Genomic DNA, 21,959 nt, shown 5'->3' on the forward strand with positions numbered 1-21,959 from the left:
AATCTGCTATTTATGGACTAAGTGCCTATAAAAGATTAGCTTCTTGATTCTACCACCACCTCAAATTTTTTTTCAAGACGAGCACTTTGGGTAATTCCAAATTTATAACCATAGCCCTAGAATCAAAAATCAAACTATTTCTTAGTTTGTAAGATTTGGCAGAAAAAAAATAGCAAGAGTATCCTATTAAATCAGATTTATAAGTAACACAGAAATATGCATAATTATTTGTTAATATCCTATTTTTGAGAGCAAAACTGAAGTTAATAGGGATTGTAGGGATTGGGTTCAATTTCTCTACATTATATTCCTAGAAGAGAAAGTGCTGAGTTATAGAGGTTATACATTGTCAATGTTATTAGATATTTTTCTCCAAACTGCTTGTACTAATTTATGCACACCAGTGGTACATAAGAATTCCTATTTTTCTATACTCTTAACAGCATCTGCTGTTGTCACACTTTAATTTTTGTTAATAGTTTGTATATAAAACAGTACTATTTATTATTTTGAATTCCCCTAATTACAAGTGAGATTAAACATTCTTTACATGTTTATTAGCAATATTTTTGACTCATAAATTATTTAGTGATATTTAAACTTTCATAGATAAACTTTTAAGAAGTATCTCTTGTTACTGATTCGAGATTTGGTAGCTGTCTTCCAGTTGTGACAACCAAAAATGTCTTCAGACATTGCCAAATGTCCCCGGAGGAGAAAAACCGCGTCCTTGCCCTTGAGAACCATTTCTCCAGAGACAAATTTGGTATATAACTTCCAGGTTTAGTCTATGAATATAGTACCTATATATAAATTTATATAAATTATATTTTTTGTAAAAGTCAAATTATACTATCGTGTTCTATGCTTAAAAATTATCAATATATCTCAGATTTCCATTCTGTACATTTTAGATTATCTATTGCATGGTTTTAAAAATTGTTGTTATTATACACTGTCTGGACTGAACATTTTTAAAAGCATTCTCCTTTTGATAGTCATTTAGATTATGTACAATTTTTCACTATTAAATACACTGCTACAAAGCACTAGTGCCCTTTCAGGCATATAGCTAGCTGGAAGTAGTATTGGTAGCTCTTTTTCTGATGATTTGTAGAAATTATTCATATATTTTGGATACTAACACTTTATATCTTATATGCATTACAAATATTTTCTCTCAGTTTTGGGCATAAGTTTTCAGTTTTTAATATTCTCTTTTTGTGTAGTTTCCTATGGACTGTTCCCAAGCACATTTTATACCATTACTTCATATTTTTATAAATATATGAGATAAATAATTTTAAGCAGTTTTTTAAGTTCTGATTTTTACACAAATCATACCTTACTGTACATATTATTGAGACTTTTCATTTTATTAATAACAGCTTCATTGAGATATAATTCATACTATAAAATTATGGTTTTAGTGTACAGTTAAATGGTTTTTAGTATATCCACAAAGTTGTACATCAATCAATGCTATTTACGTCCTGAAAATTGTCATTGCCCCCCCCCTAAAACCTCATACTCATTAGCAGTCACCTGCTATTTCTCCATCTCTCCAACCAAACACTAATCCATTATTTTGTGTCCATGAATTTGCTTATTGTGGAAATTTCATATTATTGTTATTTTTTTAAATTCTTATTGTGAAAAAGAGGTTTTCCTTTTTGTAAAAATTGCACCAAAGTAAAGCAAAACTCTAGTTGATGTGGGCATGTGGTATAGGCATTCACAGTATTGCCCTCACTATGTGCTCATTGGACAGTAGTGCAACTCCATGTAAAGAATAGTTTAAAAATTTTATATTAATGAAATTATATAATTTGTTGCTTTTTGTAGCTGTTTTCTTTCACTTAACCTAATGTTTCCAGATTTATCCATGTTGTAGCATGTGTCAGAACTTCATTTCTTTTATGATCCAATAATACTTCATTGTATGTAAATGCTATATTTTGTTCCATTTATTAGATGGATATTTGGGTTGTTTCCACTTTGGGGTATTATGAAGAATGCTGTAATGAACATTTGCGCATAAGTGTTTGTGAGGACATGCTTTCATTTCATTTGGGTTTATATCTTGAAGTGGAAATGCTTGGTCATATGGTAACTCTAACTTTTTGAAAAACTCCCACATTATTGTCCAAAGTGGGTACACCATTTTACAATCCCACTGACAATGTAGGAAGGTTTCAGTTTCTCCAAGTCCTCACCAGCATTTGTAATTGTCTTTTTTTAAATTACAGACATCCTAGTGAGTATGAAGTGGTATCACATTGTAGTTTCGATTAGCATTTTATTAGTGACTAAAGATTTTGAGCATTTTTTCATGTGTTATTGGTCATTTGGATCTTTTTTTGAAAAAATGTTTATTCATATCCTTTACCTATTTTTCTATTAGGTTGTCTTTTTATTGCATTGTAAGAGGTCTTTACATATTCTGGATACAAGTCCTTTATCAGATACCTGATTTGCAAATATTTTCTCCCTTTGTGGGTTGTCTTTTTACCTTCTTGATGGCATCCTTAGAAGCAGAAAATTTCTGAATCTTGACATAGTACAATTTATCAGAGTTTTTATAGTTTTAGCTCTTATGTTTAGGTCAATGATCCATTTTGAATTAATTTTTGTATGTCATATGAGATTGGGGTCTGCCTTCATTGTTTGACATGTGGATGTCCAGTTTTTTCCAGCATCATTTGTTGAAAAGCCTATTCTTTCTCTATTGAATTGTCTTATATCCTTGTGGAAGATTGACTGACCACAAATACATAGGCTTATTTCTGGAATGTCAATTCTATTCTATTCACCTATACTTCTATCTTTATGGTAATATCACATTATTTGAATTATTATAGATTTATAGTAAGTTTCAAATCAGTTAAGGGTGAATCCGACTTTTTTCTTTTTTAAGACTGTTTTGGCAACTCTGGGTCTCTTGTATCACTATACAGATTTTAGGATCAGCTTATCAATTTCTGAAAAATAGCCAGCTGATATTTTGATCAAGATTGCATTGAATCTATATATCAATTTTGGGAATATTGCCATCTTAACAATTAAGTTCATGGATTCACAAGCACAAGATATCTTTCTATTTGTTTAGGTTTTCTTTAATTTCTTTCAGCAATGTTTAGTAGTTTTCAGTGTATAAGTCTTGCCTTTATTTTATTAAATTTATTTTCAAGTATTTTATTCTTTTAGATGCTATTATAAGTGTAATTGTTTTAATTTCATTTTTGGATTGTTCATTGTTAGTATACAGAAATACAATTGTTTTGCTTTTAGTTCTAATAATATTTTAGTAATTTCCTTAAGATTTTATTTTCTATAGACAGGATCACATCATCTGGGAATAGAAATAGTTTTAATTCTTTCTGTCTAATCTGAGTGCCTTTCACTTATCTAATTACCCTGGTTAGAACCTCTAGTTAGTACAATATAAAATGCATGTGGCAAAGCAGAAATCTTTTCCTGTCCCTGATATTAAGGGGGAAGCATCCAGTCTTTCATTATTAAGTATGATGTTAGCAGTGGGTTTTCATAGGGGATTCCCTCCTATTGTTAGTATATTGAGTGTTTTTATTATGAAAAGGTATTAGGTTTTGTCAAATGTTCTGTGTCTACTGAGATTATCATGTGGTTTGGTTCTTTCTTCTATTAATATAGTATTATATTGATTGATTTTCATATATTAAATTTACATTCCTAGAATAAATTCAATTTGGGTATAGTGTATAATAATCCTTCATATATGTTGCTGGATTTGGTTTGCTAGTATTTTCTTGAGGATTTTCATATCTATAATTGTAAGAGATACTGGTGTTTGATTTTTTTCTTGTGATGTTTTTGCCTGGTTTGGGTATCAGGGTAATGTTGGCCTCATGGAATAAGTTGTGAAGTATTCCTTCCTTCTACATTTTTTGGGTGAAAGATTGCTGTTAGCTTTTTAAAAAACTGTTTGGCAGAATTCACCTGTGAAGCCATCTGGACCTGATTGTTCTTTGTGGGAAGTTTTTTGATCACTAACTGAATTTCTTTACTTGTTATAGTTCTATTCAGTTTTCTATTTCTTCTTGAGTTAATCTTGGTAGTTTATGCCTTTCTAGGAATTTGTCCATTTCATCTAGGTTACCTAATTTCATGGCACACAAAATTACTTTTAGTATTCTATTCTAATGAGTTTTTACAACTGTAAGGACAGTATTGATACATATAATTTCTTTTCTTTACCAAATATGACATTGTGAAATTTGTTCAGGTTGATGCATGAGATTCTTGTTCCTTCATTTTCCTTACTCTATATTATACCCCACATGATGATAAAAATCATGCTAGCATTGATTTATCTATTCTCTTATCAATGGGCATTTAGACAGCTTCCTACCATTCATTCTTTTAAATAATGCTGCAATAATATTAATGTATCTATTGGTTGGGATGGGCTAGTTATACTGTTGTTTGTCCAACTCTAGTCTTAGTTGCCTAGAAAAGACAAAGGTTCATTTTCTCCTTGCTAATGTTACATGTCCAATGTGAGTTAGCTGGGTTCTCTTTCTCTGTATTTCTTATTCAGGGCCCCTGACTGGGACAGCCTCCATCATCAGGAGTTTGATTGGCTGCTAAAACAGAGAGGAAAGAAATATGATGAACTTCGCACTGGCTCTTAAGCAGTTGGGAAAGTACAATTCTACTACTGGCAGAGAAAGAAGAGAACCTGATATAGCTGAAAATCTCCAAGTATTAGTGTATTATACATGTCTCTTTCTGTAGTGGTGCTAGGATTTCACTAGGGTATATACCTAGAAGTAGACTTGCTGAGTTAAGATGTGAGAATGTTCAGTTTTGCCAAATTGCTCTCCAAAGTACCAGTCCTATGAGTATCAGATGAGAGTTCCCAGGTCTTTCTTTTTATCCCTGAGAACACTGCTATTGTAAGACTTTTAAATATTTGTCCACTTAATGAGTAGGCAACTGTATCTCACTGTTGCTTTATTTTAATTTCCTGGAAGGACATCTTTTCACATATTTAACTGCCATTTGGGTTTTGACTTTTGTAAATGGCCCATTCATTTGCACTGACCATCTTTCTTTGGGGTTCCCTGTATTTTCCTTGAGTTAGTGGGAACATTTCTCTCTAGCCCTTCTTTTGATGAGGGAAGCCAGCCCTTTCAGGATCTTGTATTTCTCTATAGAGGATATCAGTTCCAGAATCCCATCTGAAAAGGGCCTAAGTCCATGTTAAATCTGAGCCTCAATATCTGAGTCTGAGTCCTTCCTTGGGCCACATGATGTCAGCACTAACTTCTAGTGTTCACACTTACATTTCTGTTGTGTAAGATTTCCTTCACTCCTATCTCCTCTCCCGTTTTTCTTTCCTTTCTTCCTCCCAAGCTTGACTATATATTTAGAAAACTGCCTTGTTTTATTTTATTCATTATTTCTCTATATAAATTGAGCATCCATAATCTGAAAATCTGAAGTGCCCCCAAATCCAAAACTCTTTGAGCACTGACATGATGCCACAGATTTTCCACATGGGTGGCTAAGATACTGACACCTTTGTTTCTGATGACACAATGTACTACAAACTTTGTTTCATGCATAAAAGTCTGCCAGGTAAAGTGGTTAGCTAGATAATTTTCTCCTTATCCAGAGAGATGGTATTAAATCTTGAATGTTCACAAATTTATATTAAATCAACATCATTAAAGCTCAGTAATTGTTTTATATATATAATAGATATGTTTTTAAACCTCAAATACTTTATTTTTAAAAGTGTTAATATTAACTAATTATAGACCATGCCATTAGCCAGAACTTACATGTTGCCATAAATAAAAAGAGCACAGGTTAGCAAAAGATACTCAGGATTGAGAAAATATAAAGGAGACATTTCAAGTATCTAATTATTTGGAAAGTTTTATTGAGCACAAGTCAGGTGTTTAAACAATGGTCTATGGTGAAGACACTTATAATTTCATTGATAAAACAAGATACAAAGATTATGAGGTGCCACCAAGTGATGGTAAGTGCTACTAATGTCCAAAAGAAGGCAATATTGGCCTGAACTACAGTAGTTAGCAAAGTCTGGCTAAAGGAGACGGAACTAAATGACAGAACTCAGAACATGCTGCCTCAAAATATGGCACCTTGGTATTTGAAGAGATAGCAGAAGCAAGGTCTCTCCTGAAGTGGGCCGTAAAACTTTGCTTTCTTTCCCCTAAATGTAGGTGTTAGACCCTAATTCCAGAGGGGTCCTCCCTAAACCCAGAGGAAAGGAAATGTCTTCATCTCTGAAGACACAGAGATGCCAAGAAGAATCTGAACAAACAGACCTTGCTATGTTCCCTTCAGTTTATCACCATTAGATCATACCCTTTATCTTCCAGTCATTTCTATACAACTATCCATAAAAACACAGTTTTCCCTGTTTCTTTTGGTCTTCATTCCTGAAGGGCTCCCATGTCATGTAAAACTTATATTAAATAAATTTGCATGTTTTTCTCTTGTTAATCTGTCTCTTGTTATAGGTGTTTCAGCCATGAACCTAGTAATGGGTAAGAAAAAACTTTTCTTTCCTACATAAGTCAGAATTTGAACAACGGGTGAGATCCAAATTGGCAATGAGAATGGTTGTATTATAGGGCCAACCAAAGGTATGGATACAGGAATAAACAGGTCCATTTTACATTGAAAAAAATATTGCACATTTTTCCTGTCAGATCCCTAGTAACTTGATAGGAAAAGTTTTCAAGTGCTTTCCTGCCTTTAATTTTTCTTTTTTAATCATCTTAAGTTTCTTTAACAAATAGAAAGTTTCAATGTTTCACTCTCCCCAAGACTATTTTTTGGTGCCTTAGCATATTGCTACTATCTTTTTATATTTAATGGGCATATTACTATTTTATTCTTTAGGATTTAGTTTCCCTTTACTTAAGCTGAATAATGGAGTATTACTTCATTGTACTCATTGCTATTATCTAGGAAACCTAATATACTTTGTTATAATTTATTCCATGTTTCCTTTGATTCTAGATTGGAAAACATCATATTTATCTTATTCCCAGAGAAGAGGAAATTGATTGATTTGAATGTCAATTTAGCTACAAAAGGTTTTATTTTATTTTGTACTGGTGATCTATAAGAACTAATAAACTCAAACATGAATTAAATAATTAAAATCCAAACTGTCATTCATTTAATTGCAAATAAGTAACTTTAAGAAACTAATGGCTTCTGTTCTTTATCCTTTCAAAGAAGGAGAATACTTATTTCCTGTTGTTGTCTTATGGAAGAAAAATGAAAATTTAAAGGATTTACCATTTCTAGTTTCTCTGTCTTAAGGCGAACAGAGGGATTTAGGGAAATCTTCTTTCCTTGCATTCCATAATTATCAGTCCAGGCAGGAGCAACATCTAAGAGACAACAGGGTGCACATTAATTGGAAACTTAATTAGAATAGAAATTTTCATTTGACAGGATATGTTCTGGTTCCTGCTGTTCAAAAATAATTCTGGATAATCAGTTGGCAACCCTTACTTTTGTTTTCATGATTATTTTTTCTTTAAATCTAAAATTTATTCTATAAACCAGCTTCACTTGAATCCTAACATATAAAAAGAGTAGCCAATTATGTATGCATTGTGAAGTCCCACAGAAATATTAACTTAAAAGACAACCATACATCCCACCACTACTACCATTATCACATCCCACCACTACCATCATCACAAGGCCCTTACAAAGATAAAAAATCCTTTTTGTTCAAAAAAGTAAAATCATATTAGATACTCAAAAAGACCATGATATTTTCTTTGACTTGCAAAAGTGGTCTTCTGATATGAACTCTAGAAATACTCTGGAAAAACCCATAAATGCAAATCATTTCAAGTTTGTACATAAAGTATGCTATAGACTCTGAACTTTGAGCTAAAAATCCTATTTCTTATTTTACAAACAGGTTATATTTAAGTAGATTAAATGAACTTTCCCTTTGTCTTGTTGCATGAATATGAAACCAGCTGCCACAAAGGACTATAACTTGAAAACTTATTTGTTTTAATATGCCAAAGTTAGTAAAATGAATTCTTGTAATTCATGTTGATCTTTACTATCTAAAATTTTACTATGCTAAATACACTTTTAAATGGTATTTTACTAGTTCTACATAGAAATAAGAGGAAGGAGAAAAAACTTTTTAAAATGTCACATCTTTATGCAGTGTTTTAATTTTTTTTTTAATTTCTCAGAGCATCTGTCTCTAAGTACAAAATGATTTGCATTCTCTTAAGAACATAAGAAGCACATATGAAAATAAATAGTCTTCCTCTAAACCTTTAACACATCCTTAACATTCTATGTAAAATCTTTAATATAGCTTATAGGTGTCAAGATCATAAAAAGAAAATGGTGACTGACTCTCAGCTTCAAATGGAATTAAATCTTCAGAATGAGTGATTTTAGTATAATAGAATTTTTACAATTCTGATAAAAGCAAGTAAGTCTCCTTTGTTGTCAGGATAACTAATTATTGGCTATGGAATAAAAAAATTCTCTTTCTCTCTCTAGCTATATATAGTGTTGCTTCTAACCAGACAGTAAACTATTTATTATAATACTTTACAAATATAAGCTCATTAATCTTGACAATAACCACAATGGCATAGGTGTTATTGTTACCAACTCAAACATGAAAAGACCAAGGCCAGAAAAGGTAAAGTAATTAGTCCAAGGTCACACAGCTAGTACATGACAATGTTAGGATTATAATCTTTTGTGACTCCAGAAACCAATGTTCTTAAATGTGTCATCATCTTTCATCATGTTTGCTCATTTGTAAAGTGGGAGAATAAAACAGATTGCCTCATCGAGGTTGTAAAGATAAAAAAAAAATGAAACCATAGAAAACTACTGTGGAAACTATAAAGTATTGTTAATATTAACACAAAGACACTGTATTAACAGATTTTTTTTCAAAGACCCTTTTTTCCAAGTAATATTAATACAAGATTTAATGTGAAATTATACTAACCCCATTTAACCACATGCAATCAGGGCTTAACAAAATACTGGGTTTTCTTCTAGCCAATTTTCCCCTAAACCTTTACTTTTTTATTTTTAAAAATTTTTTTTTATTTTAGCGTATTATGGGGGTACATGTGTTAAGGTTACATATATTGCCTTTACTTTTGAGTTAAAACCTTAAGAGGGTCCGTGTATAAATCTAGCATGCTTTGCCAGTTCAGAGCAGCTTCACCTGAAAAGCCCCTCATAGACAGTTTTCCTCAGTTGCCAATGACATCTCTCTATTATGGCCTTAGCTCTTTATTTGCTCCTCTCTGGGGGAGTGAGACTTTCCAAAGTAATGGCTTATTATTATTCTCTTGGATTGTCTGTTCCTGTTCCTCTTTGTATGAGAAGAAAGAATGTTTTATAAGGGAAGGATCAATACCATTTGATTAACACCATAAACCTTGGATAGATATTTTTCCCCATCATTACTTTGTTTCAGTTTCAAAAGACTTGATAGGGAGCAATTAAGGCTTGTGCCTTAATTACAGTAATGACAGTATTTCTTTACACAACAATTCTTTACTGATATTCTTGGGAATGTCTTTAGTATACTTTTAGCTTATTTGCAAGCTCCTGTGTTATTCAACTATGGAAATAGTAAACAACTCTGGATTTTGAAATAAGAAATTTCTGAAATAGTACAGTCTCTGAAAACATTTAAGCATTATGTAGATTTAAACAATTCTAAGCAATTTTGTACTTTGGAATGTTTTTGAGATGAGAACAGAGGTAGAAACTACCTTATTATTTTTGTTGAGGTTAACATTAAAATTTATTTATAATTTTTGAATAAATACCAACCAACTGAAGGAGTCTAGAAGTAATAATGTTCTAATTTGGAACAATCTATAATTAAGTACTTATCACAGGCAAATCACAATGTATATAAGTTATCTAGAGAAAATTTAGAAGTGACTTTGCCTTTTTCTCACCCCAGAAGTATGTTGCCTACTACATTTATGTAGAAGAAAACAGAACTGAGTTAACACTATTTCTACCCTAGAAAAATGTTCCATTTTAACTGTATTTTAATATTTACTTTACATACAACTTACTTAAATATATTTTTCATTAAACTATTTTTCTATTACAAAATCTAACATCATTTCTTATAGCCACTGGTGTAAATTTTCCTCAGTTTATTCATTATTATAAGATCTTTTTGCTCAATTCAGACCTTTCTCTTGGGATTATGTGACATCTAGCTTGGCCTTAGTTTGTGCTTTTGCTTGTGGTGCTTCCTTAACTTGAGATGACCTCCTGCCTCCCCTACTTCCTTCAAGATTTGGATGTATGTCTGACTTTTGCCAAGAAATTTTTCTTAAATTAATTTCTGTTATCTGTGACAGATCCCTTACTATGTACTAGTTTTGGGGTTGGAGAGGAGGATACAAAATTGAATCAAGTGTTGGAAGCTTTTACTTCTCTTAAAAACATGCCCTGGAATATTATTTGAGCTATACTCTCTAAGTTCTGTAAAAAATGACAACAAAAATATTTACTGAGCATATACTATGAACCAATTATAAAACTAAATGCCTGACATGCATGATCTCATTTAATCCTCAAAACAACCCCATGAGGCAATTATTTCAAGGTTACAAAGCTAATAAGCTGGAAGCAAGGATTTGAACATTTAAGTCTGCATTCAAAGCCTGGTAGTAACACCATTGTGTCTTCCCTATACCATACTCAAACCACTCACTACTACTTTCCTTAGTCTATTTTGTTCATGTCTTCACATTATTTGTATAAATGTGTTATTCATCCACAAGACAGTATGGTTTTCAGAGTATCAAAGCCACCTACATCCTGCTGTAATTAACAGAGAATGCTGCAAATAGTAGCTACTTGACAAAATAAATACATATATACACATCTATAAATACACACATATATTTTTAAATATTTTCTAATTTGAATAATAAATATTTTTAACCCCATGTTTTATTTAACAATATACTATTACATATCATAGAAAATATCCTAATTCCTTCATAATTCCTACTATATTATGTTTTCTATATATAAAACATATTCATAAATGCTTATTGAATAAATAAATGGCTATAAGAGGCACTGCTTGATTACTTTAAAATTAAAAACATTGTATAAATGTTACACAATAATTAATATTTTATAATATAATCAAGGAATGAAGGACCTTGACTTTTGTTATCTAGCAACTTTGATCTTTATCTCCTCACAATTGCTTCATTCACCTATCTTTTTTTTTCTCACATGGGTTCTCAGTTTAAATTGAATACAGTATATCAAGAGACTGGAAATTAATTATGTAAAGGGAAGAATGCTAATAAAGTTTCTAAATCTCATTAAATAAAAAGCATATAACTTATGGCTAAAGGTTGCTACTAACTCACTGGTAAATAAATGCCCCACAGCAGAGTAAACTACTATAGAATCTAGTATAAATTCCTGTAAAGTTTGGTAGCTATTTAATTTCAATTAACTCTTCCTTATTTTTCAATTCTTATGTAAATAATGCTATTAAAAATTAAAATGCACAGTTAACAATTTGCACTATAATTTAGCCACATGTAATTAGCTTTTCATTTATGTCAAGTATAGTTTTTTTGATAGTTGTTGTGTTTAACTTCTGGCGATAATTTCAGGGGAGAGATATTTTTTCTTGATATTTGAGACAATAAGGCACATTACAGCCTGATAAAAAAAATCAGTTTTGTTTATGGGTAGCTTAGAGAATTAATGCTTTATTGTTTTAAAAAGTCAATAAATCATTTTATGGTAATTAAGAATCAATAACAATGAATTCACAATATTGATGTCCTTTCTAATATATATCCACATGATTTCTTCTAAAAAAACCAAAACATATTTCTTTTCTTAAGCTATGCTTCCTTCCATAATGTGTTTTCTGGAGGTGCACTTAATACACCTCATCAGTATTTCACTACAAGGACAAGGTAACCTAATCTTAATTTATAGAAGACTTTTCATTATTTGATTTCAAAAATTCATTAGTTATCATAGCTTCATAAACAATGTTAGATAATGTATCTTTTAAAATTTCAATTCTTTGGTCAGCAAAATTTCCAATTAAAGTCATAATCTAACAGGGACCATTGGACAATACATTAATTTTGCTCTTTCATTCATTAAAGGAAAAAAGATATAATACACCCTTCTCTAAAGTCTATTAAGTTACATCATGCACTCCTCACTGAGAGAGTAATTGAAAAAAATAACAGGAAAGAGGAATTAAATGTGCATTTACCTGTATTAGACATATCCGTAGTGCTGTTGTCTGAAGAAGTAATTGGAGTCTGTTCTGTTTTGTTGTATCCAGTTTTTATCTGTGAAAGAAAATGAAGAACATGCAATGTCATTTTCTAAAGTAGGTCAAAGACCAGACTGGAAGCTCATGTTAACATGAAAGCAATGGTTAAAGAGATTAAAGGAATATTCCAAAAAATATGAAACCTCTAAAATTTTGGTATATTCATCTTCAAATAAAGCAATTCAGACTTAAAGGTAACAATGTCCAAGGATAACAAAATACAAGGCCATGCACCTTGTCTTTTAAAAGCTATTGTAATTCCAAATGACAAAGTAGAAGAGGCTGACAGAAAATCTTATACTCTGCCTCTGATCAGCATGTACCTGAAACTGAAGTTACTTTAGACAAATTTTAGTCTACTGACTGAAAGCCTACCTATATTTCTTATTTATAGCCAACATAGATTTAAAGAATATATGTTCTGTCTTGTAACTATCATTTGTTAGGACATTGTAGCAGTTAGTAAATTATTATATTAATTTTGACATAGAAATTCTCTATTTTGTATGATTTGACTAGGATGAACTGTATTCTAGCATGCACATGTGAGGGAGCAATAGCCACCTTGGTTGGATGATTAGGATTAACGTCACTGTGCAGAAAAGAAACTAAGGAAGTAAAAGGAAGATTGCCTGACTTCAGTCAAGCAGAAAACAAAAATGATAATTACTGGTCCATATTAGAGACTGAAACTAAATATGACATTCTTAACATAGTTTTGAGTGATAGCTATGCATATTTTTGTGGTACCATTTTGTTATGCTGATATTCTCTGATATGCTTCTGGACATGAGACACTGACTTTAAGAAATTACGTTATTGACAACAGAACATAAAATGTTAAGTAGAAAAAAAGTAAAAAATCTTTTAAGGAAACACAACTACTTTGTTCACAAAGATATTACTGAAATCATAATTCTATATGTAATTAACAAACATAAAAAGATATGGGATTTATGGACTATATATATAAACAGAGAAATTTAAGATTACCTGACTTATCTTATAAGAAGGTAAAGCTGCATCATTAATTTTGGGAGTAGATGAGGTCTTTGGAATTAGTATTTCAGGGGGAGAAGAAAGAAGACTAAATGTTGAGGCTTGAGGTCTATATTCTCCTGAAGCTTCTAAAAGGGATGTACACGAAAGCTTTTCTGGGTGATTGTTGTCAGATTTTTGTCTTCTGAATGCTATCTCCCAAGCAGATTCTGACCTAGTATTAAAAAGAAATCACTTTATGGATATGCTATGAATATGGTACAAATGAATTCTAAGAAATGTTTCCAATCATATTAAAAAATATTTCTTATAGTCTAAAGTACTTAAGACATCTTAAATTACTATTTTTAAAGAGTCATGCTAAATGACTCATTCTATCTTATGGATAGGATAGTTACCTCAACTTGGCTCTGCTAATTATCCTTTTTGCTTCTTCAAATGATACACCAATCATAGATTCCTTGTTTACTGTGACAAGTTGATCTCCTGGCTTCAAACGACCATCCTGACAAAAACAGTAACATTTATAAAGAAACCAACGAGGTACTTTTCAAAAGAATTGATTGATGCAACTAAAACAATGAAAAGATTTTATGAAGAAAGTCTTAAAGAAAAAGTAAAAAATCTTCGAGAACCTCAACAGCAAAATGTTTTGATTAAGGCCTGGTTTGGTAATGTACAGGAGTAAAACTGAATGGTTCAGGTACTACATGAGTAAACATGCATGCAAAGGAATCCTGAATATATTAGGACAATATAGGCCAGTACATCAGGTAAAAGAGACTCGTTTTAAAGACTCAGCACTATGGAACCGCTAAAGCTCTGACTCTGTGATAAAGGAGGCCAAATAATTCTGGGTATTTTGGAATACAATACTCATTCACTTTAGTTTCTAAGCATTCCTGCATCTTTCTTCCCAACAAACTGTTCAATGTGGATTTATCACACATTTACATTTTTAAAAATTTAGTCAAGGATCCTTATTATATTGATCCTACCCATATTTCAGCTCACAATCTAACATCTTTTTTTCTAGATCTGATATCTCTCCTGTGAGTAAAGCCTATTTGGCTGTGCATATAGTGTTAGCCAAGTCCTGCTAATAATGACCAATTCTAACTTCCTGGCATTGTCTTTGCTAAGTCCTAGCTCTATTCATAACTAGCCTAAGTGAATAAGATAGAGCATATCAGTTATAAGATTTAATGTAGTTGTTAAGCAAGTTTCTCAGTTTTTATTTATCTTCTCTTAATTCAAACTTGAAAAGAAGAATAAGCTTTCTTCTTTTTCAGTTCCTAAGATACATCTCTATGGCAGAAAACATTATTTCTATTAACTATAGAAAAAGCTTACATGGTTAAAAGGTAAATTTTCACCTTGATGGTAGTTAAGCAACTCTCACAAATTTAAGGAAGTATCTTTCTTTAAAGTGTTATCTACTAAAATATATACCTTGGATAATTGATCTTTGATCTAAACTGTATTATTTGTAATAATGGTGATTTTTGATTATTTTACTCCTATGTAAAATACTATTTTTTAAAAAAGACATGTAGCGTGATCTTTCCCACTCACTAGAGAATACACAGGAAAACAATTATATAAATATAAAATATTCATCAAAGGATTTTATAGGAACATATTATTTCAAATACTGTATAAGAGATTATTTAGTCTAAATGCATAATGACCTCATGATTCTTCTAAAATGTAAACATTACTAAAAGAACTTAAACTGAAAGAGGCTATTCGATTTTAAGATATTGAAAATTTGAAAACCAATTTGGATTTTATAAATATGTGATTAAATATAACTATCAAAGTCAGAAAACAAAACACATCATACACAATAGCAATATTCAAAAGTGATTTTCTTATATTTAATAAATATATGGAGAGAAATATATAATAGTAATGATAGAAAAGACTAAGTATATCAAGCAAGTATCTACCATATGTATCCTACAAGTTCAATAAAACAGAAGCCCTGATTTTTTTTTTTTTTTTTTTGAGACAGAGTCTCGCTTTCTTGCCTAGGCTAGAGTGAGTGCCGTGGCATCAGCCTAGCTCACAGCAACCTCAAACTCCTGGGCTCAAGCGATCCTCCTGCCTCAGCCTCCCGAGTAGCTGGGACTACAGGCACAAGCCACCATGCCCGGCTGATTTTTATATTATATATATTAGTTGGCCAATTAATTTCTTTCTATTTTTATGGTAGAGACGGGGTCTCGCTCAGGCTGGTTTTGAACTCCTGACCTTGAGCAATCCGCCCGCCTCGGCCTCCCAGAGTGCTAGGATTACAGGCGTGAGCCACCGCGCCCGGCCAGAAGCCCTGATTTTGTAAACACAGTTCTGTATTGGCTAGGCCCAAATCTTATTAGAGTTTCATTACATATGCATTTAAATCAATTATACCCAGACTATACCCAAATACTTATATACTTTAGCTTGTAATTTAATGTGCTAAATTTTAGTTTGAGGACATTCAGTCAAGGTTAAGGTGAAATGGTAACAAAGAAAGGAAAACAACCTCTTTGCCACAGGAAAAAAGATAAGGCTAATAAAAGGGAAGAATAAACACAAAATTCTATAGAAGGCTTAGTTCTGGGAGAAGTATAACATGGGGCTAATGTAACCAAGGAAAAGCACATAGGAATCCTCGATATAAATTAAATTTTGTATTTCTTATTATACTCTAAATGGATTCACATGTGTTTATTTTATTATGTTTCATAAGTTAGACATATATTCCAAAATCCTTTTGTCTGTGTCAAATATAACATTATAAAAAAAAGGAAAAAATTTCTCCATCCCAAATAAAGAAGTTCATGCAGTTTGTCTCATCAATGTACCTAACTAGCTGAATTATATTTTGGGTCTATATTACAGAATTGGTATTGGAAGTAAGAGTTAAATAGAGAATTTTTAAATCTAATTTTTAAAATAAATAAATGTCTGTCATTGTTAAATCCAGCTCTAAGCCAACCATTTGGAATCTGCAAAGTAATTCTTTACTAGGCATAGTTTAATACAGTAGATTTTAACTGAAATTTAATGACTACACTAACAACTTGTATTCCCCAAACAGAAAATAATTTAGGGGGAAAAAAGGGAAAAATAAAGCTCTGAATCTTTACAGCAAAGCATTTAAAGGATACCGACAAGGAAAGAGTTTCTTTCAGAATTGTGCTGGTAGACAGTAAACATCAGGTTATTATGTTTTAATGTAAATGTAAAACAGTTCCTTCCCTTTATTAAATTTCCTTTAGAAAGGAAAATTCTATAATGGTGATTATAAGTCAGATGGCAGCTGTCTTTCATTTGGGCAGGAGCCTTCAGTGGCAATGGACCGAAGAGGAAAGAGCATGGGGTTTGGCAACCAGATAAACTTGAATTTGGATTTGATCTCTACAACTTCTAGCTAGAGCTTCATAAACAACAAGAATTAGAAAAGGGGATGGGGGAGGCATATAATCTGGTCCATAAGGAACTGAGAACTAAATTCTAAACTGTGTGGAGGTAGCTTCGGTATCCATGTGTCTCATAGAAATCCGTTGTCAGGGTTGTGGAGAAAAAGGCTACAGAAAATAAAGGTAGGCAACAGAGTTTTAGGCTGACCTACTGCCTCCCACATTCTCCTTTCAGGATATGCAGTGTTAGCAACACAGAGGAAAAGCTTGCATGAAGGCAATTTAACCTATCTTGTATTAAAGTACACTGATGTATTGAAGTAGCATATTCCAGCAGGGCAAGAGTCAAAGAGAAGAAGAATGCCTTCTGACTGTGACTTCTGGTGTTTATATATTTTTTTCTTTCTAAAAAGTATTCACAGTAGTTAGTTTTTCCTTTTCCTCCTAGACTAAGATCTTAGCTGATCAGTGAATTTCTGAACCTGTTTAAAAGCTAGAACCTGCAAATGAAAACAAAGCTATTTCCGTAAAAGTCTGGCATTCTAAATGAGTGAATTCTGCCCCAGCTGGATTAATGTATATGTGAAGATACTAACTTGAGGGATATGCTGAGACCTCTTCCCCAGTCTAGATTCCAATTCAGCAGTTACTGAGCAACTACACGACATGGCAGGCAATATGCCAAGCACTTTCACAAGTTTAACTTCAGAGTCTAAATTTTTTCACATTGACATTCATGTAGACATTGAAAATAATAATGTATTCCTGACCACTTAAACACTTCCGTTAAAAACTACCAGTACTGTTCATTTCTGATTATGACTTTAGTATACAGTTTTCTAAATAACATATTATCATATTACCAAAAACCATTTATAAAGAATAAAGGCTGATCTGATTTAACTAATTCATTATCCCTAAATACTAAGGAATGCTCCTCTACAAGCTTTCAGATTCCTTTCCCATACTTTAACAAGCTGTAGACTGAAGGCATCCTTCTTTGAATTCCAGTTATTATTATGAAGTCAGGAAAGCTATTTAACCCTACAAAACTCCATTTTTTTTCAGCTGTAAAGTGAAGATACATATCTATAACACAAGGTTGCTATAAGAATCAAATAACATATGTAAATTATAGCACATTGTAGGTGTTAAATAAGATGAGGGGAATCAGACTTCCATATCTGTTGTGGACAATTTTCACACTGATAGCAAATTTAATTGTGTTACTCCTCAAATTGAGAGCCCTTTATGGCTGTCTGCTGAAAGGAAAAAATTGACTTTCCAAACCTAGCACAACAAATTCACTGCAAACTACTTTTTGTAGCCTCATCATCCACCTTCCACCCCAGCATATAAAATCTTCATTCTATTCTCAGAGAATGTTCCTCAAACCACAAACTACATGATCCTTCCAACCTCAATGCTTTGACACATAACAACTCCTATCTAGAATGCTACCATTCACTCTCCCACTGCTCTGTGATGAACTCTGATTTAAACTTCAAAGCCAAACTCGAACACTATGTCTGCTGCAAGTTTTCTCCCACTCTCCAGGATTTATTTAATTGTTCCTTTCTCTTTGCTCAAAAAGCACTTTTACTTACGCATATGATTACACTTACTTTGCCCTGTCCTTATTTGTTTACATATCCTCCCCTCCCTACCCCTGCATTACAGCATATTAATTCAGCAAGTTCCAAACTAGGAGCACTGATTCTACCAGTTGGCAAGAATCACGTCCTTTTCATGGTTGTTTCCCTGGCATAGTGCTGGGTACACAGTAAGTCCACAATAACTTCATAAGGTCCAGGAAACAGTCTGAGGAAGTTAAGGTAGCAATGACAGAAATAATAATGGAAAAGGAGTAAAGAGAGTGACACTGCAAAGCAAATCACCTTGGCTGCTACTCCTTCAGCTCCCGCCAATGGGACTGGTTTCTTCATACTTTGCCGGAGGCCTGATCCTACTATTTACCTAAAAGCCCTGGCTCCCATTCCAATGGTATGCTCAGCATATCCTGAAAACTGATTTCTTCTGAAAGTTAAATATGCCCTAATTCAATCCTTTGTGAACAATGACTAAACATTAGCAGCTGCATCTGTGTGATCATTGTCTCTACCTATAGGGCTTGACTAAAAAAAAAAATCCTGAATTTATCAAATCTAAGCTGCCACTATTTGTAGGTAGACAACATTATTTTACATAGCACTAAGATAAAAAAAATGTTTCCAATTATACTATGACATTAATTGTGAAACAGCTCACAATTTCAGAGATATAAGAGGAAAAAATGCACATACACATACTCAGAAGTATACTACATATATGCATTATATATGTATATGTATAGCTTATATGTATATGTTTTAATATGGGTGTCTTAGAATCAGCTAAAGGAAATATGAAAAATGATATCAGGTTTGAGGAGAAACTTTTGATTTCTGCCTGTTTTCCCTACATTATTAGCAACAAAAGAAAGAAACAAAAACATCTAAGAACTTCAAAGCGTTGTCCAGAATCTGCTACAAAGGGTCAAGGAGGAGAGGTACTTTGGTGTGGAGCCCACATGGTGGCAGTAGAATGGTAAAAAGGCAGATCAGTAATCCTCAGAAATGTGACAGAATATATAAGCGACCATTCATTCATAAATATTAATTGAGCAATTAATGTGTTAGGGACTATACTGGAGACTAAACATATTATTGTGAATAAAATAAGACAGTATCCTTGCCTTTAAGAAACATACTGTCTTGTGGTGTAGGCAGAGTTCATAAAACAATCATAAATATCGATGTATCATTACAAACTGAGATAGGTGATATGAAGGAAAGGAACAGCATCCAGGAGCACATACAAGAAAAATAAAACTTGGCTTAGAATGGGGGGGAACAAGGAATACAACTCTTAGGAAGTGGTCTTTGAATTGATATCTGAAAGTAATGGATGACTGGGCAGGGGATGCTGTTCCCAATCTAAGAGAACAGCATATAAGAAAGAAACTGGTCCCTTCCAGGAACTGGAAGAATCCCCTCTGGAAGCATAGTGATGGAAAGCCAGAGAGGCAGAAGCCACACTTCATAGAAATTTGTAGACAACCAAGTATTAGTAAGACAGGTTGGGAGGGAAACAGACATGGTGTATAAGAGCAGACAAAGCTATTGGGAGGGCTGATAAAAACTAATGATAATTTAAACTATGCTGATGAGAATGGAGATCAAGAAGATTGACAGGCTCAAGAGATTTAGAGAGTAAAAAAGTCAAAAGCATATGTTAATGAATTGGATATTGTTGTTACGGCAGAAGAAGTAGTTAGGAAGCTGTTAGGTTTTTCTAACTTTGTATAGCTGGAAGTTGCCATTCACCAAGATTGGGTATACTGGAAGAGGCCCTGTTTGGGAAGAGATTAGCAGATGAGGGTATGAGGTGAATGTCATGGGTTCTGCCTTAGAAATGTTAAGTCTGAGATACCTTTAAGAGATCAAAATGGAAATATTAATCAGGGAAATGAGTATGTGGGTATGAAACTCAAAGGAGTGTCTAAGCCAGAAAAAGGTCTAGTTTTGAATGATGAGGACTCTCGACTGATAAAGGACTAGCTGGCCCAAGGATAAAAGGGCCTTGGAATTAATTCTCCTTACCTCAGTACCTAGCATATATATTTTTGACTTATGATTGCCCTAGCTCTTAGAGCTGGAAGAATCTTCTTTTTTCTTGAACTGAAAAAATGTGTTCAAGATATCCCAAATTTGAACTCTGAATATGATTTTCAAAGAAATATGGTATTTTGGTTCTACTGAACAAGTATTGTATTCTTATATTTGCCAGGAAGAAAACATTTAGGGTGGGTAGTGGCTAACCATGATTATGTAAAGAAAATTACTTCTGAGTTCCAATAACTCGCTCATAGTTTGAGAGGTTTGGAAATATAAATTAAATATAATATAGCTATAAGCTTGATATTGCTCAATTCTGAAATATCATAATATTAAAACAAAATTATAGGAAGGTAAAGCACTCAAATGTATTTGAAAAATATTAGCAGTACTCAGTTCAGTAACTTAATTATGGACAATCTTATGCACCTGTGTTTCCTATGCTATGGATTCCTATGCTATGAATCCACCCACTACATGAAAATTTTGTGCAGATTAGAAACTTATTAACATGATATAATAGTTTTTAAAACAAAGTAAATGATTATTAATAAATTATTTAAAATAAAATTACATCCATTTTATATTTGCAAAATAAATATGCATGTAGCTCTCCATCTTGAGGAAATGTTCAAAAATAAATATAAGCACTGGAAAATTACTTCTTTTTCTCCTACACCTTTCTCTTTTTGGCTGTTTTCTTATGTTGGACAGGACCAGGTGCAGTCAAAGAACATTAATAACTCTGTGCTGCTCCCTAGTGGTAAATAGAGATTATAGTCCATTAGAAGGTTTTGCTTCTTAATACTCTTCTCAATGAAATTCTAAAAAAAACCAACAAGAAAAGTATATATTATAAGTATAATTTCTTAGTCTCTTATCATCAACAGAAGATAAAGAACAATTCAGAACCATTGCCACTAATTTATTATTCTAACTACAAATATTTTTCATGACAATAAATAAACACAAATTGATACTTGTCTTAAAAACAAATTCTTATCACTTGTTAGGTATCTTGGTCTATTATTGCATTATATCCAGTGTAGTCTAAGAAACACCTTAGCTATACTGAACACACATCCCCCCAGCTTTAAAAGTAAAGAACTTCAACGCTTTGAAGTTCTTAGATGTTTTTGTTTCTTTCTTTTGTTGCTAATAATGTAGGGAAAACAGGCAGAAATCTCAATTCTTAGAAGAGAAAATTCATTTTTGTTTATTTGAATTTGTTTAAACTTACCATTGAAATGTATTCTTATTTAGTTAATAATTTAAATTTAATAGATAAAATTTAAATCATTATAGCATCCTAAAATTAATACTTAGAACTTGGAAAGTATATTTGGAAGATGCCTTATTATCTGGGGTGAACAAGCCTGAAACAATTGAAATCATAACTATTTTTAAAGTTACTGGTGAAACTGATTTTTTCCTAAGAAGAAAAAAAATCCAGATGAATAGATAAACTGTTCACTAAACAAGTGTTTGCGGGGTGGG

The 21,959-nt window shown here is 32.3% G+C and overlaps 1 protein-coding gene and 1 non-coding gene across 5 annotated transcripts in view; both read right to left on the reverse strand.

Moving 5' to 3' along the window:
* The window catches only part of STXBP4 (syntaxin binding protein 4), a 135,794-nt gene that overhangs the window by 108,476 nt on the left and 5,359 nt on the right, over positions 1-21,959 (reverse strand). For all 4 annotated transcript variants that reach the window (XM_012766270.2, XM_012769972.2, XM_012771525.2 and 1 more), the window contains 4 exons: positions 13,795-13,901; positions 13,391-13,610; positions 12,335-12,413; positions 7,327-7,421 (listed from right to left, as the gene is read on the reverse strand). In XM_012766270.2, coding sequence (XP_012621724.2) covers positions 7,327-7,421; positions 12,335-12,413; positions 13,391-13,610; positions 13,795-13,901 — 501 coding nt within the window. The remainder of the gene's footprint in view (positions 1-7,326; positions 7,422-12,334; positions 12,414-13,390; positions 13,611-13,794; positions 13,902-21,959) is intronic.
* Positions 1,672-1,797, reverse strand: LOC142862346 (U4atac minor spliceosomal RNA). Its single transcript, XR_012913408.1, has one exon. It is a non-coding gene; the product is annotated as a U4atac minor spliceosomal RNA (small nuclear RNA).

This window comes from Microcebus murinus, chromosome 18 (genome assembly GCF_040939455.1).
Source record: "Microcebus murinus isolate Inina chromosome 18, M.murinus_Inina_mat1.0, whole genome shotgun sequence".
NCBI classification, from domain to species: Eukaryota; Metazoa; Chordata; class Mammalia; order Primates; family Cheirogaleidae; genus Microcebus; species Microcebus murinus.